Source organism: Gorilla gorilla, chromosome 1 (genome assembly GCF_029281585.2).
Source record: "Gorilla gorilla gorilla isolate KB3781 chromosome 1, NHGRI_mGorGor1-v2.1_pri, whole genome shotgun sequence".
NCBI classification, from domain to species: Eukaryota; Metazoa; Chordata; class Mammalia; order Primates; family Hominidae; genus Gorilla; species Gorilla gorilla.
Window position 1 is genome coordinate 59,566,532 of NC_073224.2, and position 18,467 is coordinate 59,584,998.

An 18,467-nucleotide genomic window follows, 5' to 3' on the forward strand; every position below is an offset into this window, starting at 1 on the left:
CAGAAGATCCATGTATCTTAAGTGTCCTCTCTTACCATCTTTATTATTAGAAGTACAGTTTATTTAAGAAAATAACAACACAGGAGTTCGAGCGCCACCTTCCCATTATTCTCATATCATCCACATTCCTTTTGTAGAATTTTAAAATGCCACCCAGATTTTGGGGTATTTATCTGTCTTAGATTGTGAGCGTGGAGGTTATGTATCTTACTCTTGGCTAGTATTCTTTGTAACATCTCAGGTCATTTCAAATAAATTTTTAGTAAGCACTTGTTTATTTGAACTAAGTTGAAAAGTTGGTATCTGGCTTGACTTTGGGCTTGTAAGAAGCCAATTAGCCTTCTTTAAGCTTCTAACTTGGCTTCTTTGGGGTGGGTTTCTGAGAGATGCATAAGCTTTGAGACCTTCTGCTGGAACCATTAGTTCCACAATAAGTAATCTACTAATTTGATTCCATTACTTTGCATCTTTTATCCTTTCTTCCAGTTATATTTTTCCTTAGGTTACAGGCTGTCTTCCTCTCAGCAAATTATCATGCAAATAAGAGTCCTTTGACCTTTCCCCTTATACCAAAAACCTAGTGGATAAACAGGCAAAAATAGGGAGATGACAGATGGGGTCAGAGAGAAAATTTGGATAATTCATCTTTTTTATTGTTTCCACAGAGAACTAAAATCTTTCATTAGATTAAATTCACAATCTCTTCTAGAGGTAGAACATGTTTTATACCTTTAAAAAAAATGTGACTAGTCCATCGTGCAGATATTCCACTTAGTTCTTAATAGAAAAGGGTGATAACAATGGCACAACTCTCTAAGGCTAAGTATTTTAATTACATATTCTTTAGAGTAACTCATATGAATATTTCAAGGTACATTTTAAGATGTAGCAATATCAGATATATAATGAACTCATCTGGTGATATTTCTCTTTGTAAAAACTGCATACAAAATCTAACATTGGTAATGTTATATGACCCATGTGGGAATAAACTCTGTATAAGGTCAAATTTGTTCATGTGAAAATATCTTTAATTTATGACTTCTGATTTGAGACATGATTCATATTGGGATTCAGTTCAGAAAAATGCTGTGGATAAAATTTCTTATGTTATAAAATGTTATGTATTTTCTGTTCAGGATCAGGAATGCTTGGGTCTAGTTTAATATTCTGTGAAGGAATACTGTTTTTTAAATTGAAACTTTGATAAGTTTTAAGTGAACATTTTGATTTATACATTATTATTGAATGCCCCACTCCATAAAAGTAGAGAAACAATTGTAGATGTTTACTGTTTGTGCTGAGGAGTGCCCTCCCCCTGGCAAAAAACAAAACAAAACGAAACAAAACAAAAACAAAGAAAAAACCCTACCAAATGATTTAAACATGAAAATCGAAGATTAACATATATTTTCCCACTAGTCTGTAGAGATCTACCTAGCTCTTCTGGGTCCAGCATTCCGTCAAAAGTTGTCTTTCCTGTTCTTGTTCAGAAATTCAAATCCATGGCGATAACAGGCCATGCAAAGCCTATGTGCATAAAATTTGAATTAATAACTAAAAAATTATTTTACTTACTCAAATTTCTGTATTATCATTGGTCTGCTTGATTTGGCTGAATTTATTTAAAATGGTTTTTTAAAAAAATCATGAGATTTTTCTAAATTTGGCTATTTCAGTTTAAATTCCCAAACTTCCTTCTTCTTCTTCTTCTTCTTTTTTTTTTCTTGCTTAAATCTTTATCTCTCCTGGTCTGTAGGGAAATGGAAGCTTACTAGTCAAAGTGATTTTAATTTTTAATATAACTGCCATTTCAATGACTTCAGTATTTAGCTATAAGTAACTTAATTTTTATTTGCATGCATAGAAGAAATTCTCAATTTTAAATAGAGGGAAAATGCTGCTAATTGTTAATTTAACATCTTTTCAGCAAAGATATTTTCATAGCAAGTAAATGATTTGTTGAAAAATTTTTCATACTTTAAGATTTTTATTATGCTGCTACTTTTGTTAGAAATAAAAATGAGGTCCAGGCGCAGTGGCTCCTGCCTGTAATCCCAGCACTTTGGGAGGCCGAGGTGGGCGGATCACCTGAGGTCAGGAGTTCGAGACCAGCCTGACCAATATGATGAAACCCCGTGTCTACTAAAAATACAAAAAATTAGCTGGGTGTGTAGCATGTGCCTACAATCCCTGCTACTCAGGAGGCTGAGTCAGGAGAATCGCTTGAACCCAGGAGGCAGAGGTTGCAGTGAGCCGAGATCACGCCAGTGCACTCCAGCCTGGACAAGAGCAAAACTCCGTCTCAAAAAAAAAAAAAAAAAAAAAAGAAAGATGAGAAGATTTAAGCATTAGGAGGTTGATAAGTTGTCTCTCAATCTTGAGAATCTGTGCTAAACATGCACAGTCAATCCCCAGTTAAAAATGGACCTGTTCCAAAAATCACTTACAAGTTTAGTTATTAAAAAATCAGACTGTATACTTTTGATTTTACAGTTTTTCAAATATCAGTATGATTATTTACATAATTTAAAAGGTGAGTTAAAACTGAAATGTGAAAACTTTCACAATAAAGGAATACTTAAAAACCCATATAGTGACCTCTGTCTTTTCCCAGTATTTGGTCTGATTCCTTGAACACAGCGGGGGAGGTGGTGGTGGTAGGATGTATACATGTATGTGTAAATGGTTGAGTATACTCTAGCAGTAGCAGAGAGGGAACTGAGATACTAAGCAATTTTAGCAGTGGCAAGGGGAAAGAGCCAAGTGTATCCAATGTTATCAGAGAGCTGAAACCCTAGTTTGATTTGTTATAACAGATATTCATAAATCAGATGTATCCATGTTTATATTTGAGGTATACCTACATGTCCATATTATGACTAGTAACCTGTATGATAATAATGATGGCAGTTAATATTTATTAGTGCTTACTATGTGCTGGGTTTTTCTGTTTTTTTGTTTTTTTTGTTTTTTGTTTTTTTGTAGAGTTGGGATTTTGCCATGCTGGCCAGGCTGGTCTCAAACTCATGACCTCAAGTGTTCACCCACCTTGGCCTCCCAAAGTGCTGAGATTACAGGCATGAGCCACCGTGCCTGGCTGTGCCAGGATGTTTTAAGTGTTGTTATGTGTATTTGTTAACGTATTTACTTCTCACAACCCCATGAAGTGTTACTAACTCAAGTAAAGAGAGGTTAAATTATTAGCTTGATTAAAATCGCACAGCTAATTTAGGAGATGCCTAAATATTGACTGAGTTTTCTGACTATATGCATATCAGATATGCATATACCATTACTATGTTCTACACCTAAATACCTAATTTTTCATTATACTTCTGTTTTCTTTGCTTGTGATTAACATCCTTCCCCTTACCTTAAGGAAATACATTGGTTTCCTTTCCTCAGTTTTTTTATTGTGATAAGTGCAATATAATTATTTTTTAGAAAATATGATATTACTTGCTTAATAAAATCAGTTGTATATATATTTACTAAATTAGTGAATTTATTTTATTTTATTTGGTAGACACATAATTATGATTATATCTTTCCTCAGTGGCCTTGGAATATTTTGGATTTTTCATAATTTTCATGTTATACATAGGATGTATCCTTTTTAAAGTATATGACTGAAATGCTATACTTTCACATTAGTTTTCACCTGAAGAAAAATTTATTTATACATTTATTTTTCAGGAGAGAGCAAAGCTAAGTTTTTAATTAAGAGTTACCTTTCATGTTGATTTTTTTTCCTATTTTTATTGCCTTTTGCTTGGAAATATATTTCAAAATTTCTAATTCAAATTACTAGATGTGCACATTCACAGTACACAGATTACCCAGTAATAATAATAGACAACAGTGATTGATAACTTATGTGTTCGACACTGTTGTAAGTGCATTATGTGTATGAATTTGTTTATTATTACAACAGTTCCATTAGGTAAATTCTGTTATTATCGCAGTTTTTCAGATGAGGAAGATTTGAGGCATATAGAGGTTACTTGTCCAAGGTCACGTAACCCTCTATTTAGAGAGCCAGTATCCATATCCAGGTGTATGGACCCACAGAGATACCGAAAATATGAACATAATAAATCTTAAATGATGAATTGATCTTTTGCTAAAAGTTAATTTTAAGTTTAAAAATACATTTAAAAATTTAAGTTTCAGAGAATTTTCCAACAGTTTTCAGAAAATGTATCAAACCTCTTAATTTTTAAAATGTGTGATCATGAATAATTTTTTTTAATGACTGAAGTTTTTGAGGAAAAGTATACTTTGAACAGTAAGCCCAAAATGTAAGTCATTAGGTTTATCAGAGGTAGAAATTTACATAAACTTTTTTCTAGTTTTGTGTGTGGATTTGGATGTGTATATAAGTTTGCTATCATGAGATTTTATTCCACTCTCAAATTCCAATCACAGTATAGCAAATGTACTAAATTTAATTTTAATTTTTCTTTTTTTATAGGAAAATATGAGAGCCACACCCGTGTTCACACAGGTGAGAAGCCCTTTGAGTGTGATATTTGTCACCAGCGCTATTCGACAAAGTCTAACCTAACTGTTCACAGAAAGAAGCACAGTAATGAAACAGAATTTCATAAGAAGGAGCACAAGTGCCCTTATTGTAATAAACTTCATGCAAGCAAGAAGACTTTAGCCAAGCATGTTAAGAGGCAAGTATTATCTTGCTTCCATAATATACTTTATTGTGCCTTTTAATTTAAATATGTGGAAAGCTAAACACATCTATAAAGTGCTTATCTCCAATTCTTTCATTGGAGATTCATTGAGATACAGTATTTTGATTATCCTGTTTTCTTTCTTGGGTTTTGGCAAGTCTATCTTCAGAAATATGTGGTTTTTATACTCTGATAAATTTCTTTCTCTTTTTTTTTTTTTTGAAGTAGGGCTTCATTCACTGTGTCGCCCAGGCTGGAGTGCAGTGGTACAATCTCAGCTCACTGCAACCTCTAACTCCTGGGTTCAATCAATCCTCCCATTTCAGCTTCTTGAGTAGCTGGAACTACAGGCGTGCACCATGCCCAGCTAATTTTTGTATTTTTTGTGGAGACTGGGTTTCACTGTATTGCCCAGGCTGGTCTCAAACTCCTAGGCTCAAGTGATCTGCCCGCCTTGACCTCCCAAAGTGCTGGGATTACAGGTATGAGCCACCACGCCCGGTCAAGAAATTTATTCTTATACTCAACATTGTCTTTAATGTGTAACAGTTTGTGAGATAAATAATATTTAATAGAGTATTATATATTTAACTCTAAAAATTAAACTTACTGAAATCTGGACTAAAAAAAATCAGGTATATTACCTTTCAGTTTCTCTATAAAGAGCTAGGTTCCTGAATGTGTTTAAAAGATGATTATACTTTTATTTGATTTTTTCTGCATAAACTTAGGTATACATATACATTTATTAAAATGATAATGATACCTTCTTAAAGAGCTCATCTGTGCCTACTTGTCTCATTATGAAAGGAATCAGTACTTGATCCTGGTAATTACTGTCAACATATTCACATGGAATATTGATTTAACTAATATAACCTTTTCCTAATAATCTTTTTCTTTTCCTCTGATAGATTTCATCCTGAAAATGCACAAGAATTTATTTCCATTAAGAAGACTAAGAGTGAAAGTTGGAAATGTGATGTAAGAGTTTTTAATTAAAACAAATTAGAAAACCAAAGTAAATGCAATGTCTTTTGGGGAAGTAAAGTAATTAGGTTTTAAAGTAATGTGACTTAGCTTATCTCACTTTTAGAATTTTCCTTTTATATAAAATTATTCTAATATATTTTGTAAATTAAGCCTGGTATAGGTTAGTTTTTAGATGATGGACCTAAACAGTGGAAATCCTAGTTTTTATTTTCATTGTAATCACCATACCATGTATTTATGGTTATGTATATAAACTGTGACATTACTGTTGCACAGAGTATAAAATGTTAGACTTTCTCCCCCATTTCTGGGTATGTGGTGTTAACATAATAAACTATCTCAAAACTTAGTGGCCTTAAATAACTATTTTGATATGTCTCACCCTTTTGTGTGTTAGGAATCCAAATTTGGGGCAGGGATTTGCTAGGTTAATTCTTCTGTTCTGCTTGTTGTCAGCTGAAGTCACTCAGCTGTTTTCAACTACTGCATGGTCTGGTCTGGTCTGGGAACACTTCCAGAGTGGCTCACTCAAGGCCGAGTATGGTGGTTCATGCCTGTAATCTTAGCACTTTGGGAGTCCCAGGCGAGTGGATCACCTGAGGTCAGGAGTTCGAGACCAATCTGGCCAACATGGCAAAACCCAATCTCTACTAAAAATAAAAAAAAATTAGCTGGGCATGGTGGCACATGCCTGTAATCCCAGTTGCTCTGGAGACTGAGGCAAGAGAATCACTTGAACTCGGGAGGCAGAGGTTGCAGTGAGCCAAGATCACACCACTGCACTCCAGCCTGGGCGACAGAGCCAGAGTCCATCTCAAAAAAAACAAAGTGGCCCACCCATGTGACAGGTCACTTGGTGTTTGTTCTTGGCGAGAATCTCAGCAAGGACTGTTTACCAGGAACCTTAGTTCTTCTCTACTTCGGTCTTTTTTTGAGGCTTCTTGAGCTTCTTTCTAGCATAGCAACTAAGTTCCAAGAGTGAGTATGTGTTCCAAGAAACCTAGATAAAAACTATTAGACTTTATGGCATAGCCTCAGAAGTCTCTGAAAATCACTTCTACCACATTTTGTTGGCCAAACAAATCACTCCAACCTGGGTAGATAAGGGAATTAGATTCCATTTTTTAACAGGAGGAGTACCATCGTATTTATGGACATCTTTATTCTACAGTACCTCTAATTATTTTTTCAGTATTTACATTAATTTTTTTTTTTTTTTTTGAGATGGAGTCTCGCTTTGTCACCCAGGCTGGAGTGCAGTGGTGTGATCTTGGCTCGCTGCAACCTCCTCCTCCTGGGTTCAAGTGATTCTTCTGCCTCAGCCTCCTGAGTAGCTGGGACTACAGGTGCACACTACCATGCCCAACTAATTTTTGTATTTTTAGTAGTGATGGGGTTTCACCATGTTGGCCAGGCCGATCTTGAAGTTCTGACCCCAAGTGATCCACCCGTCTCGGCCTCCCAAAGTGCTTCCCGGGATTACAGGTGTGAGCTGCTGTGCCCAGCCTAGGTGAATCTTTTTTAAGGCATCCCTAGCTGTTACTTTTGCCTTCTTTAATCCAAGATTCAATTTATATATACAGCAAATTTCTCACAATTTCTCTGATTTCAGCTTCTAGAAATTGAAGTTAATTATTAATTACAGTATTTGAGTCTGCATAAGATAGTGTCTTCCCCTTACTAAGTTTCATCATCCTTGGCTATAAAATGTTAATAATGCCAATTGCATCTATCTCACAGGATTATTGTGAGAATCAAGAAAAATAATCCATGAATTACTTAGCATTGTGCCTGGTATATATAGTATGTGCTATGTCATTATTGTTGGTGCTGTTACTATAGCAGCCTACCTCTTTTAAAAAACCTGATGAATGTCAAATTTTTAGACTGACCACTTCAAGAGATACATTTTAAAATAATTTTTCTGTGCCTTCTTATTCAGATTCTTATTCAAATATATGGCAACACTGAAAAAACCTTTTATTCCTGACATAAGTGACTAAAAAATAATATGTTTCATGGATTTAGAAATTCTGACTAGAATTAAGATAGTATGATTATTCTATATCCCTACTAGAAATGTAAAGAGTTGAAATTCAGCTACCTTTAGTACTAATTTAAAATCATTCCTTACTTCCTCTAGAGCATTTTTTTCTGCACAATTAGAATTTAGTTCTACTTTTTGTAAGTTTTCTGTTGGGAGAAAAGTCTCTTTATTGAATTCATATGTTTTTTTTCTCATTACAAGCTTAATATTACAATTTTTAATTCAGGTTCTCTTAACATTTTGTTTGCATTTTAATTTAGATTTGTAAGAAATCTTTTACTCGAAGACCACACTTGGAGGAACATATGATTCTACATTCTCAAGATAAACCTTTTAAGTGTACCTATTGTGAAGAACATTTTAAATCACGGTTTGCTCGGTTAAAGCATCAAGAAAAGTTCCATCTGGGTAAGCAAGTTACTTTTTCTTAAGGCAGTCATGACAATTTTAATTATCACATCATGCTGGAGGAGCCTTCTATAGCTGAATTACTCTTTTTCTTCTAAAAGACTTTTTAAGAGTGGTTTTAGGTTCACAGCAAAATTGAGAGGAAAGAATAGATATTTCCCATATGCCCTCTGCCTCCACATATGCACAGCCTCCCCCATTATCAGCAGTTCTTCACCAGACTGGTACGTTTGTTACAATCGAAGAACCTACGTTGATACATCATAATCGCCCAAAGACTCTAGTTTAGACTAGGGTTCACTCTTAGTATTGTATTTTCTCTTGTTTTAGACAAACCTGTAATGACGTGTATCATTATAGTATCATACAGAATAGTTTCACTGCCCCGAAATTTCCCTGTGCTTCTCCATCTGTCTCCCACACCAACCCCTGGCAACCACTGACCTTTGTATTTTGTTTGTTGGTTCATTTTTTTAGATACCTCATCTACTATTTGATGATCTTTTTACTGTCTCAATAGTTTTACCTTTTCCAGAATGTCATATGGTTGGAATCATACACTGTGTTGCCTTTTCAGGTTGCCTTCTTCCACTTAGTATAGTGCTAAATGATACAATTGGCCCTCCATATCTATAAGTGCCATGTCTGTGGATTCAGCCAACTGTGGATTGGAGATATTAAAAAAAAATAACAAAACATAACAATACAACAATAAAAAATAATACACATTTTAAAATATAGTATAACAGTGATTTACATCATATTTCCATTGTATTAGTATTAACTAATCAAGAGATGATTTAAAGTATATGGGATGATGTGCATAGTTTCCATGTAAATACTACACCACCTTAGATAACGGACTGGAGCATCCATGGATTTTGGTATCCTGGGCCATCCTGGAACCAGTCCCTCATGGATACCTAGGGAGGACTTTATTCCATTGTCTGGATATACCACAGTTTATCCATTCACTCACTGAAGGATATCTTGGTTGCTTCCAAGTTTTGGCAATTATAAATAAAATTGCTATAAACATCTTTGTGTAGGCTTTTATGTAGACTTAGGTTTTCAATTCCTTTGGTTAAATACCTAGGAAAATGGGCTGGATCAGATGGTAAGAGTATAATTAGTTTGTAAGAAACTGTCAAATTGTCTTCCAAAGTAGTTGTATCATTTTACATTCCCATGAGAATGTCTGTCACTTCATGTTCTTGCCAGCATTTGGTGTTTTCTGTGTTCCAAATTTTGGCCATTGTAATAGGTTTGTAGTGGTATCTCATTGCATTGATTTGCATTTTCCTGATGCATATAATGTGGAGCATCTTTTCATGTTTATTTACCATCTGTATATCTTTGGTGTGGTGTCTGTTAGGTCTTTGGCCCAATTTTTTGTTTTTTTGTTTTTTTGTTTTTTTTGTTTGTTTTTTTGTGACAGAGTCTTGCTCTGTTGCCCAGGCTGGAGTGTAATGGTGCAATCTTGGCTTACTGCAACCTCCACCTCCCGCGTTCAAGTGATTCTCCTGCCTCAGCCTCCAGAGTAGCTGGGATTACAGGCGCCTGCCACCACGTCCAGCTAAGTTTTTTGTATTTTTAATAGAGACGGGGTTTCACCAGGTTACTCAGGCTGGTCTCGAACTCCTGACCTCAGGTGACCCACCCGCCTTGGCCTCCCAAAGTGCTGGGATTACAGGCGTGAGCCACCACGCCTGGCTGGCCCATTTTTTAATCAAGTTGCTTACTTATTGTTGAGTTTTGAGAGTTATTTGTTTATTTTGGATAACACTTATCAGATATTTCTTTTCAAGTATTTCCTTTCATCTGTGACTTTTCATCATCTTGACAGTTTCTGTGACAGAGGAAAATTTTAATTAAGTCCAATTTATCCATTGTTTCTTTCACGGATTGTGCGAAGTCATTGCCAAACCTAAGGTCATCTACATTTTTGTGATTAATTTTGAGTTCACTTTTGCAAAGGATGTAAGGTCTGTGTCTAGATGTATTTTTTTTTTTTTTTGTCTGTGGATATCCATTTGTACTAGGACCATTTCTTAAAAAGACTATCTTTACTATATTGTATTGGCTCTGCTTCTTTGTGAAAGATTAGTTGACCATATTTATGTAGGTCTGTTTCTGGGCTCTGTATTCTGTTCTGTTGATCTATTTTTTTTATTTTTTATTTTTGCCAATACTACACTGTCTTGATTACTGTAACTTTATAGTAAGATTTAAAGCCAAGTAATGTCAGCCCTCCAACCTTATTTTTCTCCTTCAATGTTGTGTTGGCTCTTCTGGATCTTTTGCCTTTTGATATTAACTTTAGAATCAGTTTGTTGATATCCACAAAATGACTTTCTGGGATTTTGATTGGGATTGCATTGAATGTATAGGTCATGTTGTGAAGTTGAGTCTTTCTTTCCATGAACATGGGATATCTCTTCATTTATTTTGTTTTTCTTTGATTTCTTTCATCTGAGTTTTGTAGTTTTCTCATATAGATCTCGTACCTATGTTGTTAGATTTATACCTAAATATTTCATTTTGGGGGATTGTTGAACTACTCTTGGTGAACCTTGAGTATTGGCTTAGGCAAAGAAAGTCATATAAATTGAAAGGAGTACTGTATATGTCACAGTTCTTCGAGATGTGTAAATGTGTTTTTTTGTGTGTGTTGGGGGGTTTTTTTGGTTTGTTTTTTTGGTGACAAATGTGCCAGTGGGCATAAACTGTGCATTTATTCATAGTTGATGTTGCATAGGTTTGTGATTGCTTAGAATGAGACATTCTTGTTTTGGAAAAAGATAATTTTTCAAGGAGTAGAATAAACTTAGTATATTTGGAATGCGCTATAGTATTTAATGAATTACCTCCCTAATGCTTATGGCCAAGGTGGAGAGTTGTGGTCTAGATGGTGGTATACTTTGGTAAATTTATGATTGTTAATCCCACTAATGAATTTTGTCATTACAGGTAGAGGTCCTCTCCATGTTCAGTTCATTACTTTTGTTAACAACTTAGATAAAAATATACACTTCATTGCTTATGAAATTTATAGATGTCATAAAGCTATCAAGGGTATTTAGTATACTAGAAAATAAACATATTTAAAAAATCTGTATGCTGTACAATAGGTCAAAACAAAGTAAGTTAAAATTAATTAAGAATAAATACAAAGTTAGGCTGTGTGCGGTGACTCACGCCTGTAATGCCAGCACTTTGGGAGGCCAAAGCTGGCAGATCACCTGAGGTCGGGAGTTCGAGACTAGCCTGACCAACATGGAGAAACCTTGACTCTACTAAAAATACAAAATTAGCTGGGCGTGGTGGCGGACGCCTGTAATCCCAGCTACTCAGGAGGCTGAGGCAGGAGAATAGCTTGAACCCAAGAGGCGGAGGTTGTGGTGAGCCAAGATCGCGCTATTGCACTCCAGCCTGGGCAACAAGAGCGAAATTCTGTCTCAAAAATATAAATAAATAAATAAATAAATAAATAAATAAATAAATAGTTGTAAACGTAAGGAAGTGATCTGACTTATAGTCATTAAGTCTTTAAGAACTATAAAATAGTTTATCATCCAAACTACTCACTTACAGATGATCTTAAAGGCAGAGGATTTTTGGACATGGTGTGAACCAATAATGTGATATGATTTACAAAACAAATGTAGTTTTAAACTATATTAATAAAAGTGTATTTTTCAGAATTAGGGAAATAATAGTCTGATTTTGAATTGATCTGGAAAATTGCATTCATTTCTGTATACCACATTTAAGATGGATATTGACAAATATATATTTTAGAGATGGGTAATTTTGGTGATGTAGAGTCTTGAAATCTTATCATGTGAAAAACATGGTCCTTGAAATTTTTTGTCTGGGAAAGGAAGATAGAGCAGCTGTCTTCAAATACTTTCAAGGCACTATTGCACAACAAGGGATTCTTAATCTTTGTGAGTCTAGTATATAAGACTAGTATATGCTGGAAGGTTATTTACCTGAAGCTTAATCTCTCCAAATTGCCTTTACTAAGTTGTTCTTTCATAGTATTCAGTTTCAGCACTTCTAAGAAGCCATCATGTAGAAACAGTTTTTATAGTTACCAAACTGTAGTTGACATTTTCATGATTCTGTTTCATGGGAGAAATTTCTTTAGAGTTTAGTTCCAGAAAAAGTAGTTTTTATTGGAGAATTGGTGCACTTCCTTCTTTTTGATTTGAAAATTTTAGGTAATCTTTTTGGTCCTACCTTGTAGAAACATCAGAGGGAACTATAATAACTTTTTAAGTGTTGGAACTTACAAACTAAAGTAACTTGTCTTACACAATAGTTACTTTCCCATCAGTGAAATTATACAAGTATACAAGCATATGCTGAACTTACCTTACTAACTATTAGAGTTGTTAAAGAGGGCATTCTTCAGAAGTGGTTGAACTGGAAGATTTTTATGACTTGTTAAGAGATTCTTCTATCATGCTGCAGCATACCAATAATGAGAGGTGTTCCAGAAATGTTAGGCAGTAAGGCTTAGCTACCCTGCTATCTAATGTTCATGGATAGCAAGAAAAAGTTTAATAGGTGTGGCATGATGTAGAAGTGGAAGTAGAAGACTTTCTAGCCAGCCTTGTTTTCTGAGTCTGACTTAGCCACTTACTATGTGATCTGGAACAGCCTCTCAGACTTCCAGCTTCCTCATTTGTTAAAATGAAGTTAATACGTACTTCTTAGATACTGTTGTGAGGATTATATGAGGTACTGTATAAGTGCCAAATGTAGAGCCAGGCATAGTTTTCATTCTCTTTCTCTGAATGTATTGTCATTTCTAGTATTATAGTTTTCAGTCTTTCCAAGACCTTTGAGAAATATGGCTTGTGACACAGTAGCTTTGCATTTTGGGCAACTATTATTAATAAACCAAATAGAGTATTGTTATAAGTATTTTCTGTATTTGTGTGTGTGTACATATGTATACATATATGTATACATGCATATATAAAATACTCAAAGCAATATTATAGAGAGAGAGAGAGAGCTTCTTTTGCATTCCATCTCTATGCTTCTGTTCCCTTGAATCACTGTACACTTCAGATAAGTGCTTCATGCAGTTTGGTATATATCACAAGCACCTGGAGACCTTATTAAAACGGATTTCCCAGAGTGTCTGACTCAGATAGGTCTGGCATATGGCCCCAAATTTGTATTTGCATTTGGAACTTGTACAGTTTGCAATTTGCACAAGTTCCCAGGTAGTGCTGGTGCAAATGGTCTAGATATCACATTTTGATAATGACTGCTTTAGATTATTCAAAGCAATACTCATACTGTCTACATTAGGAATATATATTCTGTTAAATCAGAGGGAAAGATATGTATGTAATGCAATCTGAACAGTTAAAGGAGAAGAATTTTTAATATATATGAATATATATGTGCAAAAGTTGTAGTTTGGCTTTTAAAAGTCAGATCTTGGCCAGGCATGGTGACTCACGTCTGTAATCTCAGCACTTTGGGAGACAGAGGTGGGAGGATCGCTTGAGCCCAGGAGTTTGAGACCATCCTGGGCAACCTAGTGAGATACTGTCTATATAGAAAAAATAAATAAATAAAAGAGGGGAGGCTGAAGTGGAAGGATTGCTTGAGCCCAGGAGGTTGTTTAAAATAGGTTTAGCTGCATGCAAAACTGGATATCCAGTATAGGAAAAAAATGCAGTTGTTATTTTCTTTGAAGAATCCTGATAAGTAACTGAACATTAAAGAGAATGCTTCATTTCTTCCTTTGCCCAGCTGAAGCCGCCAGCTATACAGATAGTTATATTTTATAAAAAGTTTTACTAGTAGATATTTCATTCTTTGACTAACACACATTTTGCATAATAACCTTATTTTGGCACGTGTATTTACTTCACCTTTTTTTTTCAGCTATGTAAATACTGACTTTCATTTTCTCAATTTCTTAGAGCCTTTTTTTGGTTCAGAGGAGGTGGAGAGATTTTTCATAATACTTAACACAGTGCTTGATGTGAATTAAGAATAAATAAATACTTGTTGAATGAGTTAATAAATGAGTAAAATATTTAGATCCCATGAAAAGTGAAATATGAGAGGTTTTAAATGAGAATCCATTAAAGATACTTAATACAATGTACATTTTGAGGTCATCTCTCATTTCTAATGTGTAAAACACATTGAAATTTACCCAGAGCTACTGTGGCTACCAAGCAATTTTGCTTATAGTTACGTTTCTGAATTTCAGCATCTTAATTCTATTTTGTTTCCATTGTGCTATTATGATTAATTCATTAGAATTCTTTCTTCAGTTTGTCCTTCCATATACTGAGACATCTTCTTGCAAATATATAGCTTCTTTGAGCTGTATTTACTAAACTTCTTTTTTACGCATTCTTTGTCTTTCTTATATTTTGTCAGTCAGTAGAACACTGTCTTGTCTCCAGTTTTTTATTTGGTAAAATCATAGTGAAATTCAGTATCCAACTAATGTCAGTATTACTATGAGAGGCCTGGGCTTAATTTTGTACCACCAAATAGAAATATTTCCAAACTATAAACTCTCTTAAGTCCTGCATTCATTCTTCCAAAGTTTTTTATTACCTGCTTTCCCAAAAACTTTAGTATGCAGCCATTTCTACTTTGTTCCAGTCTGATTTCAAACCAGGAATTGGCCATTTCAATTTGTTAACTCATTAGTTTGTTCAGCATTCATTCTGTTTGTTAGATGCTGAGCCCTATACTTGGTTATAGGGATATGGAAATGTTATTCTAGGAATAAATAACCTAGAAGAGAAATTGCAGTGTATTATGACATATGCACCAATAGGATAGATATGAACTTACAGCATACCTATTAAATTTAACTTAGTATCTCCTCTTTAAACTTTAAATGCACACTTTTTTTTTCCTTTTTAGGTCCTTTTCCATGTGATATATGTGGTCGCCAGTTTAACGACACTGGAAATTTGAAACGTCATATAGAATGTACTCATGGTGGAAAGAGAAAATGGACTTGCTTTATCTGTGGAAAATCAGTACGAGAAAGGTGAAGAATTATCTGCACACCCACAAAAATCCTAGTACTATTATGTAGAAATAATCAATGAATATGATTTATAGGAATTAGGGTAACATAAGACACAAAATGCATGAATTGTGCTTTAGTTTGAAATATAAGGAAAAAAGGAATTACACAAATGTTATGGAAGATGACATGGATTCAAGATTTGCAGGTTTTAGATGGATGATTTAATGTACATATTTTATGTCTTTCTGAAACCCCACTAAAACTAGATTAAGGGTTTTTGTTTGTTTTTTAAAAAGAATAAGCTACAAAGATAGGGAGAACAGAAATGTAACACGAATGACACAGGTTTGGAAGGTACAAAATAGATGGATCAGTGGTAATTGACTTAGCAGATCTAAGAAAGACAAACCCCAAAGTGGAAATGGAGAGATGTGAGAACGTAGTTTACATCACAGAATCTATAAATGTGTAGGAAATGGCAGTATTAGGTACCTCGGAACTGGGTTGAAGGAGAGGCAGAACAAGGAGCACTAGATTAAAAACTTCAGAAGTTTTATAAGTAGTGTCATTGGATTCTCTTCCACCATCTAATCATGCCATTGCTATTAGACACCTGTCCCTCTCCCAAGGGTATTGCTAGACCAAAGTATGCCACGTAGCTACATGATGGGATATATTCTGCATGCTGAAAGCAGTGATCCTTAGGCCTTATCTCTGCAAATATCTTGGCTTTTAGATTTTATTCTCCAGGCAGCAGATCCGAAGTCTGTTTCCTGAAAATCTGAGCAACCTAAGGGCAAATATATTCCCTAACGAGTGGTATACCCAGATCACCTGCAGTGAAGGCTGAGTCATCAAGACCCCCCCATGTCCTTTGCCCTTCTCATCAACTTTTTAGCCTATCATACTTAATCAAGAGCAGATAGTCAAGGACCACAATACATAAGAGGAAAACCTTTAACATAGAAAATAGATTCTAACACAGATAAACAGAAAAAAAAATTTAAGGAAACAGGTTATTGAGGAAGAAGAAAATTTCAGAAGAAGTAAACAATTATTAGTTTTTTGCCCCAGTTGAAGATATAGAATCCATTAAATGAGAATAGGATGATATATAAAAGGAATAATTTAGAGCTCTTAGAAATTCAAAGCATGATGTCCAAAGTATAGACTCAATGGAAGGGTTAAACGACAAAAAGTAGAGCAAAGGCCAGCAGTATAAAATAAGGCCTAGAACATTAGAGGATCAGGCAAGTCTAGCATCTGAATAATAGGAGTTTTAGAAAGAAAGAACAGAGAAAATAGAGGGGGAAAAATCACCATTGAAATACTTCAAGATGATTTCCAGAACTGAAAGTTACGAGTTTGAGTTTGCCAGATAGAAATGACACATCATATGCTTAGATGAAAATAGACCTGTACCAAGGTACATCACTATGATATTTCAGACATGGGGAACAAAGGGAAGCTTTTCTGTGCTTCAAGAGACGGAGAAGAGTCATATACATTGATTAGAACTACTTAGACTTTTAACAACATCAACACTAGAAGTAGGACCATAAAGTAGTGCCTTTAAAATTCTGAATGAAAATAATCTCCAACCTAGAGCTCTGTTCTCAAACTAACCAATCAAATCTCAAGATAGAATAAAGATATTTTCATGATGTCAAAAAATAAGCTTTTAATGTCCTCTTTCTCATAAAGCTACTGAAGGGTGTGCTCCACCAAAATGAGGGAATAAACTCATAAAGAGGAAGACAAGGGAAATAGTTGTAACATGGGAGAGAAGCAAAGACAGAACACACGAGGATGGTGAAAGAAGATCCCAGTATGTCAAGTGTGCAGCATGTGTAATGGGTAGACCATACCGTTAGTAGTATGACCCAAGACATTATGGGGATTATTGCCACCATCCCTGCTAGCATGTATCTTCTTTTAACCAGGGAACAGAATGTTAGAAAGGTCTGATTTCTTATCTGTACTGTGCCTCTGTCTAGTACCTCTGTGTGCTAATGAGGTTCCTACTCTTATACTTTATGCCCTTTTCTTTGATTTAACTGACGGTACTCATTTCATAGAAATGTCTTTTTTTTTGAGCTATCCATGAGAATGAGAGGTAGGTCATGGTAAGCTTAGAAGGAAAATGTATGGAGCAGCCTACTTACTTTGACTCTATTTCTGTCAGACTTTCAGTAGCTGGTCTGCTCTAGCTCTGCCAGATACTCCAACTATGGTGAACCCTTTGTCTTCCAGTACTTTTCATCACTTTAATTACTGACATGCCAGAAGGAGCTAGACTCTGATCTGGAGATCCTGTTCATACTGTCTTCTGGGCCCTTTATCTAAGTAGTGGCAATATTATTATTTGCCACTACTCTATATATTATTTCTGAGGGGGGTGGTAAGGAGGAAGGAGGATGAGATGAGGGAGGAGTAGGGGTAGACATTCTAAGGTACTAGTAATGTTCTTATTCTGCATATAAGTGTTTACTATTCTTTAAACAGTACTTATAAATTTTTTACTCTTCAGTATATAACAGTTTTATAATTAAAAAATGAGAAATGCCATTTTTCTTAAAATAGCAGCTATTATGGTCAAATGGGAAAATCAGTACACTATATGAAAACATTTATACATTGATAAATTATAAAGTTTATTATATGTATTATACATTCATTTTTCCCCTTAAAGATCTTTCTGTAAAAAGAAAAAGCAAACAAGGCAAAACAAGAATCCCAAAGATAACCTTTCCATCTTTTACTATAACTATTTAATAGGTAGGGATCTGGGAATATCTTTAGAGATATTTTCCACAAAGCTGGGTGTATCTACAGACTGTCATATTGGTGGGCCTTGTAGAAGAGCACCATCTACTGGCAAAACTCTACTTTTATTTCAGATTCATCCTTTAAACTTACTAGGTATGGGATTGAAATAAAAACCAAGTACAGTCATGCGCCGCTTAATGATAGTGCTATGTTCGGAGAAATGCATTGTTAAGCAGTTTTGTCATCACACAAATATAGAGTGTACTTATGCAAACCTAGATGGTATAGCCTACTACACATGTAGGCTATGTGGTTTAGCCAGCCCATTGCCCCCAGGCTACAAACCTGTATAGCATGTTACTGTAGTGAATACTGTAGATAATTGTAACACAGCGGTAAGTGTTGATATATTTAAACATACTTAAGCATGGAAAAAGAACTGTAAAAATGGTATAAAATATAAAAAAGAATATATGTGTTTGTGTAGGTTACCGATCATGAGTAGAGCTTGCAGGACTAGAAGTTT

General features: G+C 34.8%; 1 protein-coding gene across 1 annotated transcript in view; it reads left to right on the forward strand.

Annotated features, from left to right (window-relative positions):
- Positions 1-18,467, forward strand: part of ZBTB41 (zinc finger and BTB domain containing 41) — a 49,803-nt gene that overhangs the window by 5,104 nt on the left and 26,232 nt on the right. Inside the window, exons 3-6 of the mRNA XM_004028094.5 lie at positions 4,478-4,685; positions 5,606-5,675; positions 7,992-8,139; positions 15,061-15,190. Coding sequence (XP_004028143.2) covers positions 4,478-4,685; positions 5,606-5,675; positions 7,992-8,139; positions 15,061-15,190 — 556 coding nt within the window. The remainder of the gene's footprint in view (positions 1-4,477; positions 4,686-5,605; positions 5,676-7,991; positions 8,140-15,060; positions 15,191-18,467) is intronic.